Source organism: Lagenorhynchus albirostris, chromosome 14, assembly GCF_949774975.1.
Source record: "Lagenorhynchus albirostris chromosome 14, mLagAlb1.1, whole genome shotgun sequence".
NCBI classification, from domain to species: domain Eukaryota; kingdom Metazoa; phylum Chordata; class Mammalia; order Artiodactyla; family Delphinidae; genus Lagenorhynchus; species Lagenorhynchus albirostris.
This window is the reverse complement of record NC_083108.1, coordinates 27,363,086-27,375,786: the sequence shown is the minus strand read 5'-3', so window position 1 is coordinate 27,375,786 and position 12,701 is coordinate 27,363,086. Positions and strand designations below refer to the sequence as shown.

At 44.1% G+C, this 12,701-nt stretch overlaps 1 protein-coding gene across 1 annotated transcript in view; it reads right to left on the bottom strand.

Moving 5' to 3' along the window:
* Window positions 1-12,701, bottom strand: part of EPG5 (ectopic P-granules 5 autophagy tethering factor) — a 127,338-nt gene that overhangs the window by 60,539 nt on the left and 54,098 nt on the right. The window contains exons 18-24 of the mRNA XM_060120785.1: window positions 10,457-10,601; window positions 10,030-10,227; window positions 9,532-9,642; window positions 8,016-8,138; window positions 6,848-7,014; window positions 5,811-6,032; window positions 3,655-3,778 (exon numbers count right to left, since the gene is read on the bottom strand). Coding sequence (XP_059976768.1) covers window positions 3,655-3,778; window positions 5,811-6,032; window positions 6,848-7,014; window positions 8,016-8,138; window positions 9,532-9,642; window positions 10,030-10,227; window positions 10,457-10,601 — 1,090 coding nt within the window. The remainder of the gene's footprint in view (window positions 1-3,654; window positions 3,779-5,810; window positions 6,033-6,847; window positions 7,015-8,015; window positions 8,139-9,531; window positions 9,643-10,029; window positions 10,228-10,456; window positions 10,602-12,701) is intronic.

Genomic DNA, 12,701 nt, shown 5'->3' with positions numbered 1-12,701 from the left:
GTGGGACTGCTGGGTCATATGGTAGTTCTATTTTTAGTTTTTTAAGGAACCTCCATACTGTTCTCCATAGTGGCTGTATCAATTTACATTCCTACCAACAGTGCAAGAGGGTTCCCTTTTCTCCACACCCTCTCCAGCATTTACTGTTTGAAGATTTTTCGATGATGGCCATTCTGACTGGTGTGAGATGATATCTCATTGCAGTTTTTTTTGTTGTTGTTGTTGTTGTTTTTTTTTAAATTTAATGTATAGTACTGACTGTACAATAAAAGCCAAAAAAGCAATGTACACGTTGCCAAAGTAACCTGCACGACCACCATGAATACCAACACAACGGGGGGTTCTGTGATGACCGGACAGAGCTGGCTCTCAACTTACAAGTTTCAGAGAGAAAGGGAGACATGGGTTTGTCTGTGTGTGTGTGTGTGTGTGTGTGTGTGTGTGTGTGTGTGTGTGTGCACGCACATGAGTACACGTGAAAAGAACCATTTTGGGTATTTGGCCCTAGAGGTCAGAAGAGGACTCAAGCAGGGGAGCAGGGCCAGGCTAACAGGAATGGCAGCTGCGTAAAAGCACACCCTTTCCTGTGGGACCCTGCAGGCCAACAGGTTAGGGCACGACCAGCCCACCAGATGGACCCCACATCATCTGTGGAATGGGAAAACATGCTCCCAGGCTGGGGCTGTACCACCGCCTGGAGCCCCCTGCTCATCCCTGCTGGCTCATTGCAGTTTTGATTTGCAGTTCTCTGATGATTAATGATTTTGAGCACTCTTTCATGTGTTTGTTGGCAATCTGTATATCTTCTTTGGAGAAATGTCTATTTAGGTCTTCTGCCCATTTTTGGATTGGGTTGTTTGTTTTTTTGTTATTGAGCTACATGAGCTGCTTGTAAATCTTGGAGATTAATCCTTTGTCAGTTGCTTCATTTGTAAATATTTTCTCCCATTCTGAGGGTTGCCTTTTGGTCTTGTTTATGGTTTCCTTTGCTGTGCAAAAGCTTTTAAGTTTCATTAGGTCCCATTTGTTTATTTTTGTTTTTATTTCCATTTCTCTAGGAGGGGGGTCAAAAAGGGTCTTGCTGTGATTTATGTCATAGAGTGTTCTGCCTATGTTTTCCTCTAAGAGTTTGAGAGTGTCTGGCCTTACATTTAGGTCTTTAATCCATTTTGAGTTTATTTTTGTGTATGGTGTTAGGGAGTGTTCTAATTTCATACTTTTACATGTACCTGTCCAATTTTCCCAGCACCACTTATTGAAGAGGCTGTCTTTTCTCTACTGTATATTCTTGCCTCCTTTATCAAAGATAAGGTGACCATATGTGCGTGGGTTTATCTCTGGGCTTTCTATCCTGTTCCATTGATCTATACTTCTGTTTTTGTGCCAATACCATACGCAAATCAATCAACGTGATACACCATATTAACAAATTGAAGGAGAAAAACCACATGATCATCTCAGTAGATGCAGAGAAAGCTTTCGACAAAATTCAACACCCATTTATGATAAAAACCCTGCAGAAAGTAGGCATAGAGGGAACTTTCCTCAACATAATAAAGGCCATATGCCATATATGACAAACCCACAGCCAACATCATCCTCAATGGTGAAAAACTGAAAGCACTTCCACTAAGATCAGGAACAAGACAAGGTTGCCCACTCTCACCACTATTATTCAACATAGTTTTGGAAGTTTTAGCCACAGAAATCAGAGAAGAAAAAGAAATAAAAGGAATCCAAATCGGAAAAGAAGAAGTAATGCTGTCACTGTTTGCAGATGACATGATACTCTACATAGAGAACCCTAAAGATGCTACCAGAAAACTACTAGAGCTAATCAATGAATTTAGTAAAGTAGCAGCATACAAAATTAATGCACAGAAATCTCTGGCATTCCTATACACTAATGATGAAAAATCTGAAAGTGAAATCAAGAAAACACTCCCATTTACCATTGCAACAAAAATAATAAAATATCTAGGAATAAACCTACCTAAGGAGACAAAAGACCTGTATGCAGAAAATTATAAGACACTGATGAAAGAAATTAAAGATGATACAAATAGATGGAGAGATATACCATGTTCTTGGATTGGAAGAATGAACATTGTGAAAATGACTCTACTACCCAAAGCAATCTACAGATTCAATGCAATCCCTATCAAACCACCACTGGCATTTTTCACAGAACTAGAACAAAAAATTTCACAATTTGTATGGAAACACAAAAGACCCCGAATAGCCAAAGCAATCTTGAGAACAAAAATGGAGCTGGAGGAATCAGGCACCCTGACTTCAGACTATACTACAAAGCTACAGTAATCAAGACAGTATGGTACTGGCAAAAAAACAAAAATATAGATCAATGGAACAGGATACAAAGTTCAATATATTTTTAATTTATCCATTTATTTAACTACTCCTGCTATTTCAATAGTTCTTCAAACGAAGCCTTTGGAAAAAGACGTCCTGCTGGTAACATCCTCTCTGCCACTCCGCATCACCATGTCTTCCTATCAACCTGAGAACTCCCGTTTGTCCTTTAGGGCTCAGTTCAAAGGTCACACTCCAGCCTCAGTCTGAATCAGGTGCCATTTGTGCATGTTTCCACAGCACCCTGTGCATTCCACCCCCACAGTCTTCATCACTGGATGCAATAATTTAGTCCCCCAACTGACAGTAAGCACCTTAAAGGCAGAGACTGCATCAAGTTTCTTTTCATCTTTGTTATTAGATGCCTGACACCTTAAAGGCATTCAACAGATACTCACAGAAGGAAGGGAAGAAGAAAGAAGAAAAGAGAGGAAGGAAAGACAAAGAACACAGAAGAAAGTGAAAGACACCTACTAGAGATGAAATAGTATATACAGTGTGGAAGCAACTAGGTTTAAAGACCCAAATTGAAGTCTCTCAAGTCTCAGAGGATCCTAAATCCCATCCAACGTTGGGGGTCAATGCCCAGTAGAGTTCAGCCCCTAGAAAAAAGAAACTGGAACAGAAGAGATATGCCTACATACATACACACACACACACACACACACACACACACACACACACACACACACACACTCACACAAATGATAGCTACAGAAGCTTAACGAAAACTCAGAAGTTTTGGCCTAAGAAAGACCACAGACATCTTTGCTTGGGTACCAGGGAGAGAACAAATTAGGATATGTGAAGACTAGAATTGAGTATCTCCAAAAGGGCAACCAAAACTGTGATAGCTACAAGTAAGTCATCTCCAAAGGCAAACAAAGGTGAACTCCCTATCTCCATGCTACTAACTTTCTGTACAACATATGAATCTTAACAATCTTAACAAATTCTTACACAGTTTTATGGGAGTAGAGATGACTGCTTAAAAGTGTTCAGCTGCTGACGATTTAAAACAAGGAAGAATACAGTCAGAGAAAGGCTGTGTTTACGAGGCTGTAGAAGGTCCCAGAATGAGCTTCAAGCCTTCAGGTGAGGCCATAGTGGGGTCAGAGATTGAAAAGGAAACACTAATACAAAAAAATCACTTATATGTTGACAAAACCACAAAAACAATGACCATACCAGTGACCCGATTTCCGTATCAACAAGTGGTTTTACCATTAGGTTATAAAAGTAACCAATTCAAATTACAGAGAGACATTGCCATGGTTTTACCTGCTGATTCTGCATCACTTTTGCTAGCCTGTGAATATCATAATGCTTTGGCAGAGAAGGGATATACGTATCTCCTTTTTGAAAATTCTCATCTTCTAGCCATAATATATATACATTGAAGAGCCTAAAAGAAAAAAACATAAATACATAAAATACAAAAAGATGTGCAGGCAAATGAAGTTTCTTACACCTCTAGGAGCACTGGCACTAAAAGATAAAAGTTCGGAAGCACATAACACAGAAAATATTTCCAACCACCACACTCCCAAGAAGGGCCAGCAAGGGAGAAAGGTCACAAATCATTTAAGTACGATGCAATAATTGCTAAAACAAAAGGTGTGAAGAAAGGGCTCTGTGAACTCTATTACTAAAGAGGGTTAAATACAGTACACAGAAAAAAATAACTGGAGAAGGTGACTTTAACACAATCCAAGGATCTGAATTTCACGCTTTTCTTTCCTGGACAATCAGTCACAGTGAGCCTTGGTGCTTGGAAAAGTTTAGATAACATTCAAATAAACACCTTTTCTGTCTTTCAGAGAAAACATTAAAAGCCATTTTAAACTTATACATTGGAAGAACCTGCCAGCTTTAGGCTCAATGACAATCCCCTGCCTCAAGGAATCACAAATAGAACCCATAGCATGTATGCACCCTGTTCCCATGAAGAAGGAACAGAAGAAAGCTAAAAACAGGGGGAAAAAAATTCTCTATTTTCCGGTAAAAACTTTTTTAAAAATTTAATGATGCTTCCTTTGTTTTTATTTTGTTTTGTTTTTACAAGGAAGACAGTCCATTTAGCTCAGATCACTGGTATTTTAAGCAGTTGTTTGCAGCAACAGGTACCAGAGTAGTCTACAGCACACAAATTACAAAGTACCAGGTGGGGACCAGGAGGTGTGGCTGGGCTTTACTCAATAAAGTGGAAAAATACCACCTTTACCCTGGCAACAGTCTATGAAGGAAGAGACCCTGGGACAGAGCTTTGAGGCTCTTAAACAGGAGGGGCTGGGACGGAGCTCTCTTCCAGCTTGACTTGGTTATATGTCTACTTCACAACATGCCAAAGGAGGGCAAAAGGGAACATCAAAGGCTTTCTTAGCTGATCTAAATGTTCAGAGATAAAGCCTTCCCAATGGTTAAGCCCAGATAAAAATACACTTTCCTTCAAGCAAGAAAGAGACAGGGAGAAATGATTCTGGAGGCTGAGAGAAGCCCTAAGGCTTTGAGGTCAATCAAGCCTGAAGCCTGAGTGCTGGATCGAAATACTGGCTTTCCTCACCAAGACATTTGTATTCACTTTGTATTCAGAGTTCATTATTAAGAGCTGTTTTTATTAAGTCTTTTTTATTTTTATTTTTTGCGGTACATGTGCCTCTCACTGTTGTGGCCTCTCCCGTTGAGGAGCACAGGCTCCGGACGCACAGGCTCAGCGGCCATGGCTCACGGGCCCAGCCGCTCCGCGGCACGTGGGATCCTCCCGGACCGGGGCACAAACCCGTGTCCCTTGCATCGGCAGGCGGACTCTCAACCACCGCGCCACCAGGGAAGCCCTATTAAGTCTTATTTATAAGACTAATATCTCGTTTACATCAAGCTTACAAATGAAAGGTGAAAGAACAGTGTGAAGGGGACACACACTTACCTCAGAGTTCTTAACCTTTTAGGGGATGCAAATATTAAGCCTATTTTTAGAAGCAGTTTTGGAAGATTATGAATCCACCGCACCCCAGGTGGATCCCACAATCCCCTAAAGGGCTTATGACTCTCACTTAAAGAACCTTGCCTGGGTCGTTTATTTCTTTTAGAGAACTATCCTAGCAGGCTTTACTAGTTGTTAACCTGCTTTATCACTTCTTTTGGTTTGTTTCTGTTATTAAATAAAGAAATAGAAGCGGTCACCAGCCCTCGGGTTTAAGAGCTTTCACTCAGACTCCAGGCACTTCACAGAGGTACATCCAAATTGCTGATTCACTCTCGTAAGAAACACAAAAGAGAAACATGACAAGATGCAAACCTATAGTCAAAACCACCTTCCATATTCAATCTAACAGGTTAAGAGAATAACATCTAGCAGCTGTAACACAAATCAAAGAGCCGGCACAAGTACCTGTGCTGCAAACAACAACATAAATGGCTAAATAGCCATGCCTCACCTCACAAGCTCCGTGTGCAGCTCTGGTGAAGTCAGGTAAGCAGGGGTGCCAGCCTGGGTCGCTGGCAGCCCTTCACTGCCCTCTGCTGGAACTCGGAGGGCCTTGCTCGCAGCGTGGTGGAAGTCAGCCACCTCAGTCAGACGCCTCTTCATTTCTTTTAGCAAACTGTTATGAGCAGGGCTTTGAAAAAACCTTCTTCCAATACAACCATCTACGGGTAGCCTTAAAAAATGCAAGCAAAGATCACAACAGGATCAACACAAGATGCTCTTTCTATGTGACACAAAATTACAGTCTGTTAAGTCAGTTTATTAAATTAATACTATCTCTACCTCAATGGTTATAATGAGGCTCCAACAAGATGGCACATATAAAAGCAGTTTTTAAAAGAACGAAATGCTATGCAAATTCAAGACACTGTCACCACTTAGAGGTACAGAAGAGATTAAAGATAGTCCCTTTTCTTAAAGAACTTGCAATCTGGTAGAAAACAGAAGTGATGAAGAATCAACATCCGTATGTTTCAAAGGGGTGAGTTAAGGGAGTGCAGGTGAACTAGAAACAGAGCTGGAGCCAGACAGCGATGGTCAGTGACAGTGAGCAGCCACGGCCAGCCAGAGTCCCTTCACACCCAGTGGAAATGCTGGCCTCCCCCCAGGCACTGCCTGGCCTTTGTCCACAGCTGCACTACCCATCACCAGTCCCCTCGAACAAGCTCCACCATGGCCACACAAGCAGCCTCAGTTTGGGACAGTCTCTCCCTTTGCAGCTCCAGAAGCTCTCTGCTTAACCTTGCAGGGTCCCAGGGTGTTGTCTTCACCAAACTGGGTATGGGGGGTGGTAAAGAGAGAGCGGCCACAAGATACCCTGAACTCAGAAAAGGTCTAGTCTGATAGACGTGAAACAGGAAAGGAGGGAGGCTCCTAGCCAGACAATGACTCTAACTCCCATGCCACAGTGTGAGAACACAGAGCTGCAGAGCAATGCAAAGGTGGGAACTGATTCACAGAAACTTACTACTACTCTGGGTACCATACCCATATTGCGGTCCTGGGCGGTGAAGATACAGGAGGAAGAACTTCTGCCAAATGAGTGGCAGAAGAGGATGGTCAGAAGGCGTGACGAGAGCCTGGTGGGCCCAACGATAAATGAGCAGCCTCTGGAGGGATGGGACGATGGGGAGTTTCAGCTGAGCCTGGGCTTTCTACAAAAGAGGGGGGCTTTGAGCAACCATGTAATGAACACAACTGCAAACAGTCACTTCCTAAGTGATTCAAATGAAATGCTGAACATGGTGTTTTCGATTCAATAAGAAAAAAGAAAAGTCATATAAACCTTACTTCTCCGACCCGCTAGCTAACACTTTAACCTTAGTAGCAAGACATGTAGGGCAGCTTTTTTTCAAGAATTGCACAGACCCCAGAATTGGACTGGGTCTTAAGCATCACCTAGTCTAATCTCATTTCCATGCCTTTCCATTCCTTTGCATGTAAAACACTATAGGGCAAGAATAATATAAAAGCCAAAGTAAATTTTATCAACCTCTTGAAAATAGAGATTTTTCTTTTTTGGCCACACTGCATGACAGGTGGGATCTCAGTTCCCCGACCAGGGGTCGGACCTGCGCCCCCTGCATTGGAAGTGCAGAATCTTAACCACTGAACCACCAGGGAAGTCCTGAAAATTTAGATTTTAAATGGGCGTTCAAGAATGATAAATCCCTTGACAGGCTCTGAAATCCAAAAGCAAAGTCTATACTATAGGACCTGAAAATAGAAGGTCTTTAATTCTAAAGCCTCATTCCAGTCTTTCTCACACTTTAGTTAGCCTAAGGATCAGCTAGGGAGTTTTTCAAAATAAATTACTGGTCCCACTCCAGACTCAGAATCCCAGAGGCCGGGGTCCAGGAATCCGATTTCTAACAAGCTCTCTAGGGGATTCTGATGCTTTAAAACAAAGGCAATCCCCTTTACACATACAATGAACACAGCCTCAAATTATTAGGTTGTGACTCTCAATGTTAAAAGAACCTTGGAAAGGAGGTATACACTTCAACTACACCATGTTAAGCATTAGTTTGGTTACTGTGCTTTCCAAACATTCGTAACAAAAGAAAACACAGAAGTCCAAAAGCTACAGGTGAACCCATCAGCATCAAAGTGTGAACCACCTTCTACCACTCAAATGCAGAACTGCTATTTGCACCTTCAGAGCTTGGTCAGGGGTAAATGCAGAGTTTATAACCAATTCCCCTTCAACAACTCTTCGGAGCTGGGAGTCTTCTTCAAAGATGGATTCCATGTTCAGGACTGTCCATGCAAACCAGACCTACAATAACACCAGGTAAAGAGGGGAATGAGCTACTAACTCAGACAGACAAAATACATCCTCACATTCCACAAATAAACATTACAGTTCCTAAAATTAACACATAGTTTTTATACCTATTTCTACTCTTATCACAGATATAAATTTACATGAAATAGGCCATTGAAAACTGTTCAATTACTTTAGAAAGGCTACTTTAGTAAAAGAAGATGTTTGTTTGCTCAACTTTAGTGCGCAGGTTCCGTATCATGAGGGACAGGAAAGAGGGCCAGATGTGAGCTCTGCCCTTAAGAAGTTTTGCATTCACCAGAGGAGACAAGACTAATATAAGTAACCATAATGTAAAGTGAGAAGTGTGAGTACTGATCAGGGATTGAGTGCTACGGGAAACCAGAGGAGGTAGGGTGGGATCAGAGAAGGTAATATACCAGAGAAGCCTCTAGGCAGAGACTGGAGGGGAAGGCATGCCTGGGAAGAGAATCAGCTAGGCAAAAGATGGAAACTCCAGAGATGTATGCAGATAACAGCATGGAGTGTGTTTCAGCTGGATCACAAGAGATATGAGGAAGAGCAGGAGGTAAGCATGTGATACAAAGTTGAAGGATGTTACTACTAATTTAAGTGATAAAACAGAGACATAATGGGACACACAAAGTCTTGAGAGGTGGTGATAATGATGAAAATAATGCTGCGAATTAACGATAATGATGATAACTATAACAGCCAGCACGTAGTAAACACTGTTCTAAGTGCTTTACATGTAGGTGCAATCATTATTCCCATTTGACTGTTGAGGACAAAGAGGTTAGCCAGCTGCCCAAGGCACAGTGCTAGCAAACGGCAGAACCAAGGCTGAACCCCGGGTGGTCCGGCTCCAGTGTCCACTCTTACTTAAATGCTCTGCCCTGCAGCTGGGCAGGCTCTGCAGTCAGGCAGTTGGAGTCTTATCATGAGCTGTCTGACCCTGAGCCAGCCACTTGACTCCATAAAACCTCAGTTAACACCCCTGTGAGACAGGAATAGCAACAGCACCACCTCAGCAGAGGGCTACTGTGAGGATTAACTGAAAAAGTATTCTTACGCATAGTAAGTGTTAACAGACGTCAGTTATTTTAGACTATTAGTAACGTAGGTAAGGATGATAACAATATTAAAGTTCAAAAAGATAACAGGGCTTCCCTGGTGGCGCAGCGGTTGGGAGTCCGCCTGCCGATGCAGGGGACACGGGTTCGTGCCCCAGTCCGGGAAGATCCCACATGCCGCGGAGCGGCTGGGCCCGTGAGCCGTGGCCGCTGAGCCTGCGCATCCGGGAGGGGCCACGACAGTGAGAGGCCCACGTACCACAAAAAAAAAAAAAAAAAAGATAACAAATGGTCCACAGTGGGTTTCCTACCTGAGTGGGTGTGGCCAAGCCCTCCACAAAGGAAGGAGTGATGTTGCCTGCCACGATCCAGCTCACCAAAGAAGAGAGCAGACTCCGGTCACAGTGGTAGCCCAAAGCATTCTACACCAGGGGAGCATGTGGAGCAGAGAGTGGAGGCTTTAAAAAACACAATTGATGAGCTTTTCAAGAGTATCAGCAATTACCTTACTACGATGGAAGATTCTGGTAAGACACAGATTTCAATAATTAGTCCACCAGCAGTTACAATCCCAGGCTGCGCATTATAGCCAAATGTAATGAGCAGTGCTCCTCCTGGGATGTCCTTCCTTTGGCTTTATGAGAATCTGCACTTGGCAGACTACGATTACTGGATAAGACACTGTTAAGGCAGAGCTTTAAAAAGGCAGTGGCCACAGAGCAGTACTGAGAAGGGTGCATGTGGGGGAACCTCCTTAGAAGACTACTATCTAGCTGATGACTGAAAGATAAATTCTTTAACAGGTTTACCTTATGTTGCTGGTAGAGCAATTTCTGCACACAGTCTTCTTGCATCAGCTGAAAAGCTGTTTTACACAAATGGTCCATGAGGAAGAGGATGGGTTGTTCTCGGTACCAAAGTTGTTGGCTTATAAGAGCCTGAACCCAGAACTCCAATACGGCAACCGGGCCCACTTCATTGAGCTGAGTGCTTACAGAGATGTGGGCCTGCGGAGAAAGGGCTCAGGTGACGTGAAAGGTAATAACCAGCCTCCCATTTTTAAAACACTAATAAAATAATACCTACCTCCACTACAAAACCCAGATCTGTTGACCTTCTTGGTCAAAAGCACTGTGCCAAGTGCTTTGAAATGACCAACACATAGACATGTTAGCACAGGGGTGTTTGATTGGGAAGGCAGGCAAGGGTGTACTTAGGGGCTGACAGGGTCCTGACCTGGATCATGCTGTTGAGAAGCTTCACGTTGTCTCCATGGCTGGCTCCTGTCAGGTGCTGTGCCACCTTGTGGGTGACCTGTTGCGTGACACCCTGAGGGACACCGATGTCCAAGTGTAGGAAGAGGAGGAGGTGTGACAGAAACCTGCCGAGCACATAGGACAACGCACTTTACCTTCCAATCGGAAGTCAACAGAATTTCCAGTGGCTAATTACTTATGAGAAACAAAAAATACTGATGTGTCCCATTTTTAAACCAAAGCTCTATTTAGGGATTCTGATAAATCTTCAGGAATTTCAGAAGAATAAAGTTTTCCAGTTTGACGTGGGTTAAATCTACCCATGTAGTGAACAGACCTTAGACACATAAACCCATGCAAGTTAAAGAGCATTAGAGGGAAAACACCCAAAGCGCTGCTCTATCCCCTCCCAACCCCCACTAACGAGAGTAGAGATATCTATAGAATCACTCTGCAATCTTTCATGGGGTGTCAACTCCACACAAAGTGGCATATGGAACACTGCGGGGGGGGGGCGGGCACGGATACCACCACATTTAAGTCACGGACGTGCCCTCGGTTCCCTGGGTGAACCAGGCTCCTTCCTCTCTCAGGGCCTTTGCCTCTGCTGGGTTTTCTGCCTGAAACACTTCCCCACATCTAACCTGGCAAACTCCTACTCATCCTTCCCATCTCATCTGCAATGTCCCTTCCTCAGAGACTTCCTGACCCCTCCCTGCCACCTAAAATACGTCTAACCCATTAACCTCCCTCATAGCACCATTGTTTTCCTTCGTGGCACTTAAAATTGGTAACTGCAGCCTGAGGACATGACCCCTTCCTATGTGTCTGAGGGCAATGCCCAACCCGCCTGGCTCCCCATCGTACAGACAGTGGCAGCTCAGAGGTTACTGCTGAGTGAGGGTGCTTCCCATTTCACAGGAGGTACAACACAGGCCAAACTCCACTGCAGTAGAAAGGGAAAGCTATGACAGGAGAGGCGCAATGAAGCGCTGTAAGAGTTCAGAGGACAGAGCTAGCGCAGGCTTTAGGGTGCAAAGGGAGAGATACAGAGGAGGAAACATCTGAAATGGAGCCTAGAAAGATTTACCTTTACTCAAAATTTAACAACTCCGGGGCGGGTGGGAGGGGTGGGAACAGCCCATTCAATTTAATTTTAAAATCTCTCAAAATTGCAAAAATCTAAAGACAATTTATTAAAATTGTTCCAGGCAGGCATCAAATTGCCTGTGTATCACTTAAGCCTTACACTCAGCTTGTATGAGAAATGGCATTATCTCATCATACAAATAAAGAAACAGAGGCTCTGAAAAGTGAAGGAACTCACCTGTGTTCACACTAGGAGAGCGATGGAGTGAGGACACAACTCAAGCCTGAAAGCCATGCGCCAACCAGAACACAAGTGGTCCCAGACTCGCTCAGGGCCTAGAGTGCTAATTTTTCCAAAAAAGGTCCCTAGGCCCTAACCCATTCCTACTGAAGCAGACTCTCCAGGGGAGGAGCTGGGAACCCATATACTTAATAAGCTCCCTCCCGTGAGGGGAGGAGCTTCTCATCCCCAGGCAAATCTGCGACACACAAGTCTGTTTGAAATGACACACAATGGGAAAACTGTAGTGTCCCCCTCATGCCTTTGGACGTACTACCTGTCCCCTGCCATACAGGCCTCCTCCACATCAGGCCTCACCTCCCCCTTCCTCGCTCTTCAAAAGGCTCCAGCCAGATGACCTCCTCCCAGCTCCCTGGACAGGTATTTTTCTTCCCACCTCTGTGCCTTCACTCAGCTCCTCCCCAGCCTGGTCCTCTCCAGACCCTCCTCTCACCCCCTATGGATACTTAAAAAGCCCTGTCTTGCCATGTCCTCTCCACTGGCCCAACACCTACCTGCACTCCGAAGCTCAATTAGAAACGCACCTCTTGGGACTTCGTTGGTGGTGCAGTGGCTAAGAATCCATCTGCCAATGCAGGGGACACGGGTTCAAGCCCTGGGCCGGGAAGATCCCACATGCCGTGGAGCAACTAAGCCCGTGCGCCACAACTGAACTGAAGCCCACAAGCCACAACCACTGAAGCCCACATGCCTAGAGCCCGTGCTCCACAACAAGAGAAGCCACCACAATGAGAAGCCCACACACTGCAACAAAGAGTTGCCCCTGCTCGCCACTACTAAAGAAAGCCCACGCGCAGCAACAAAGACCCAACACAGCCAAATAAATAAATTCATA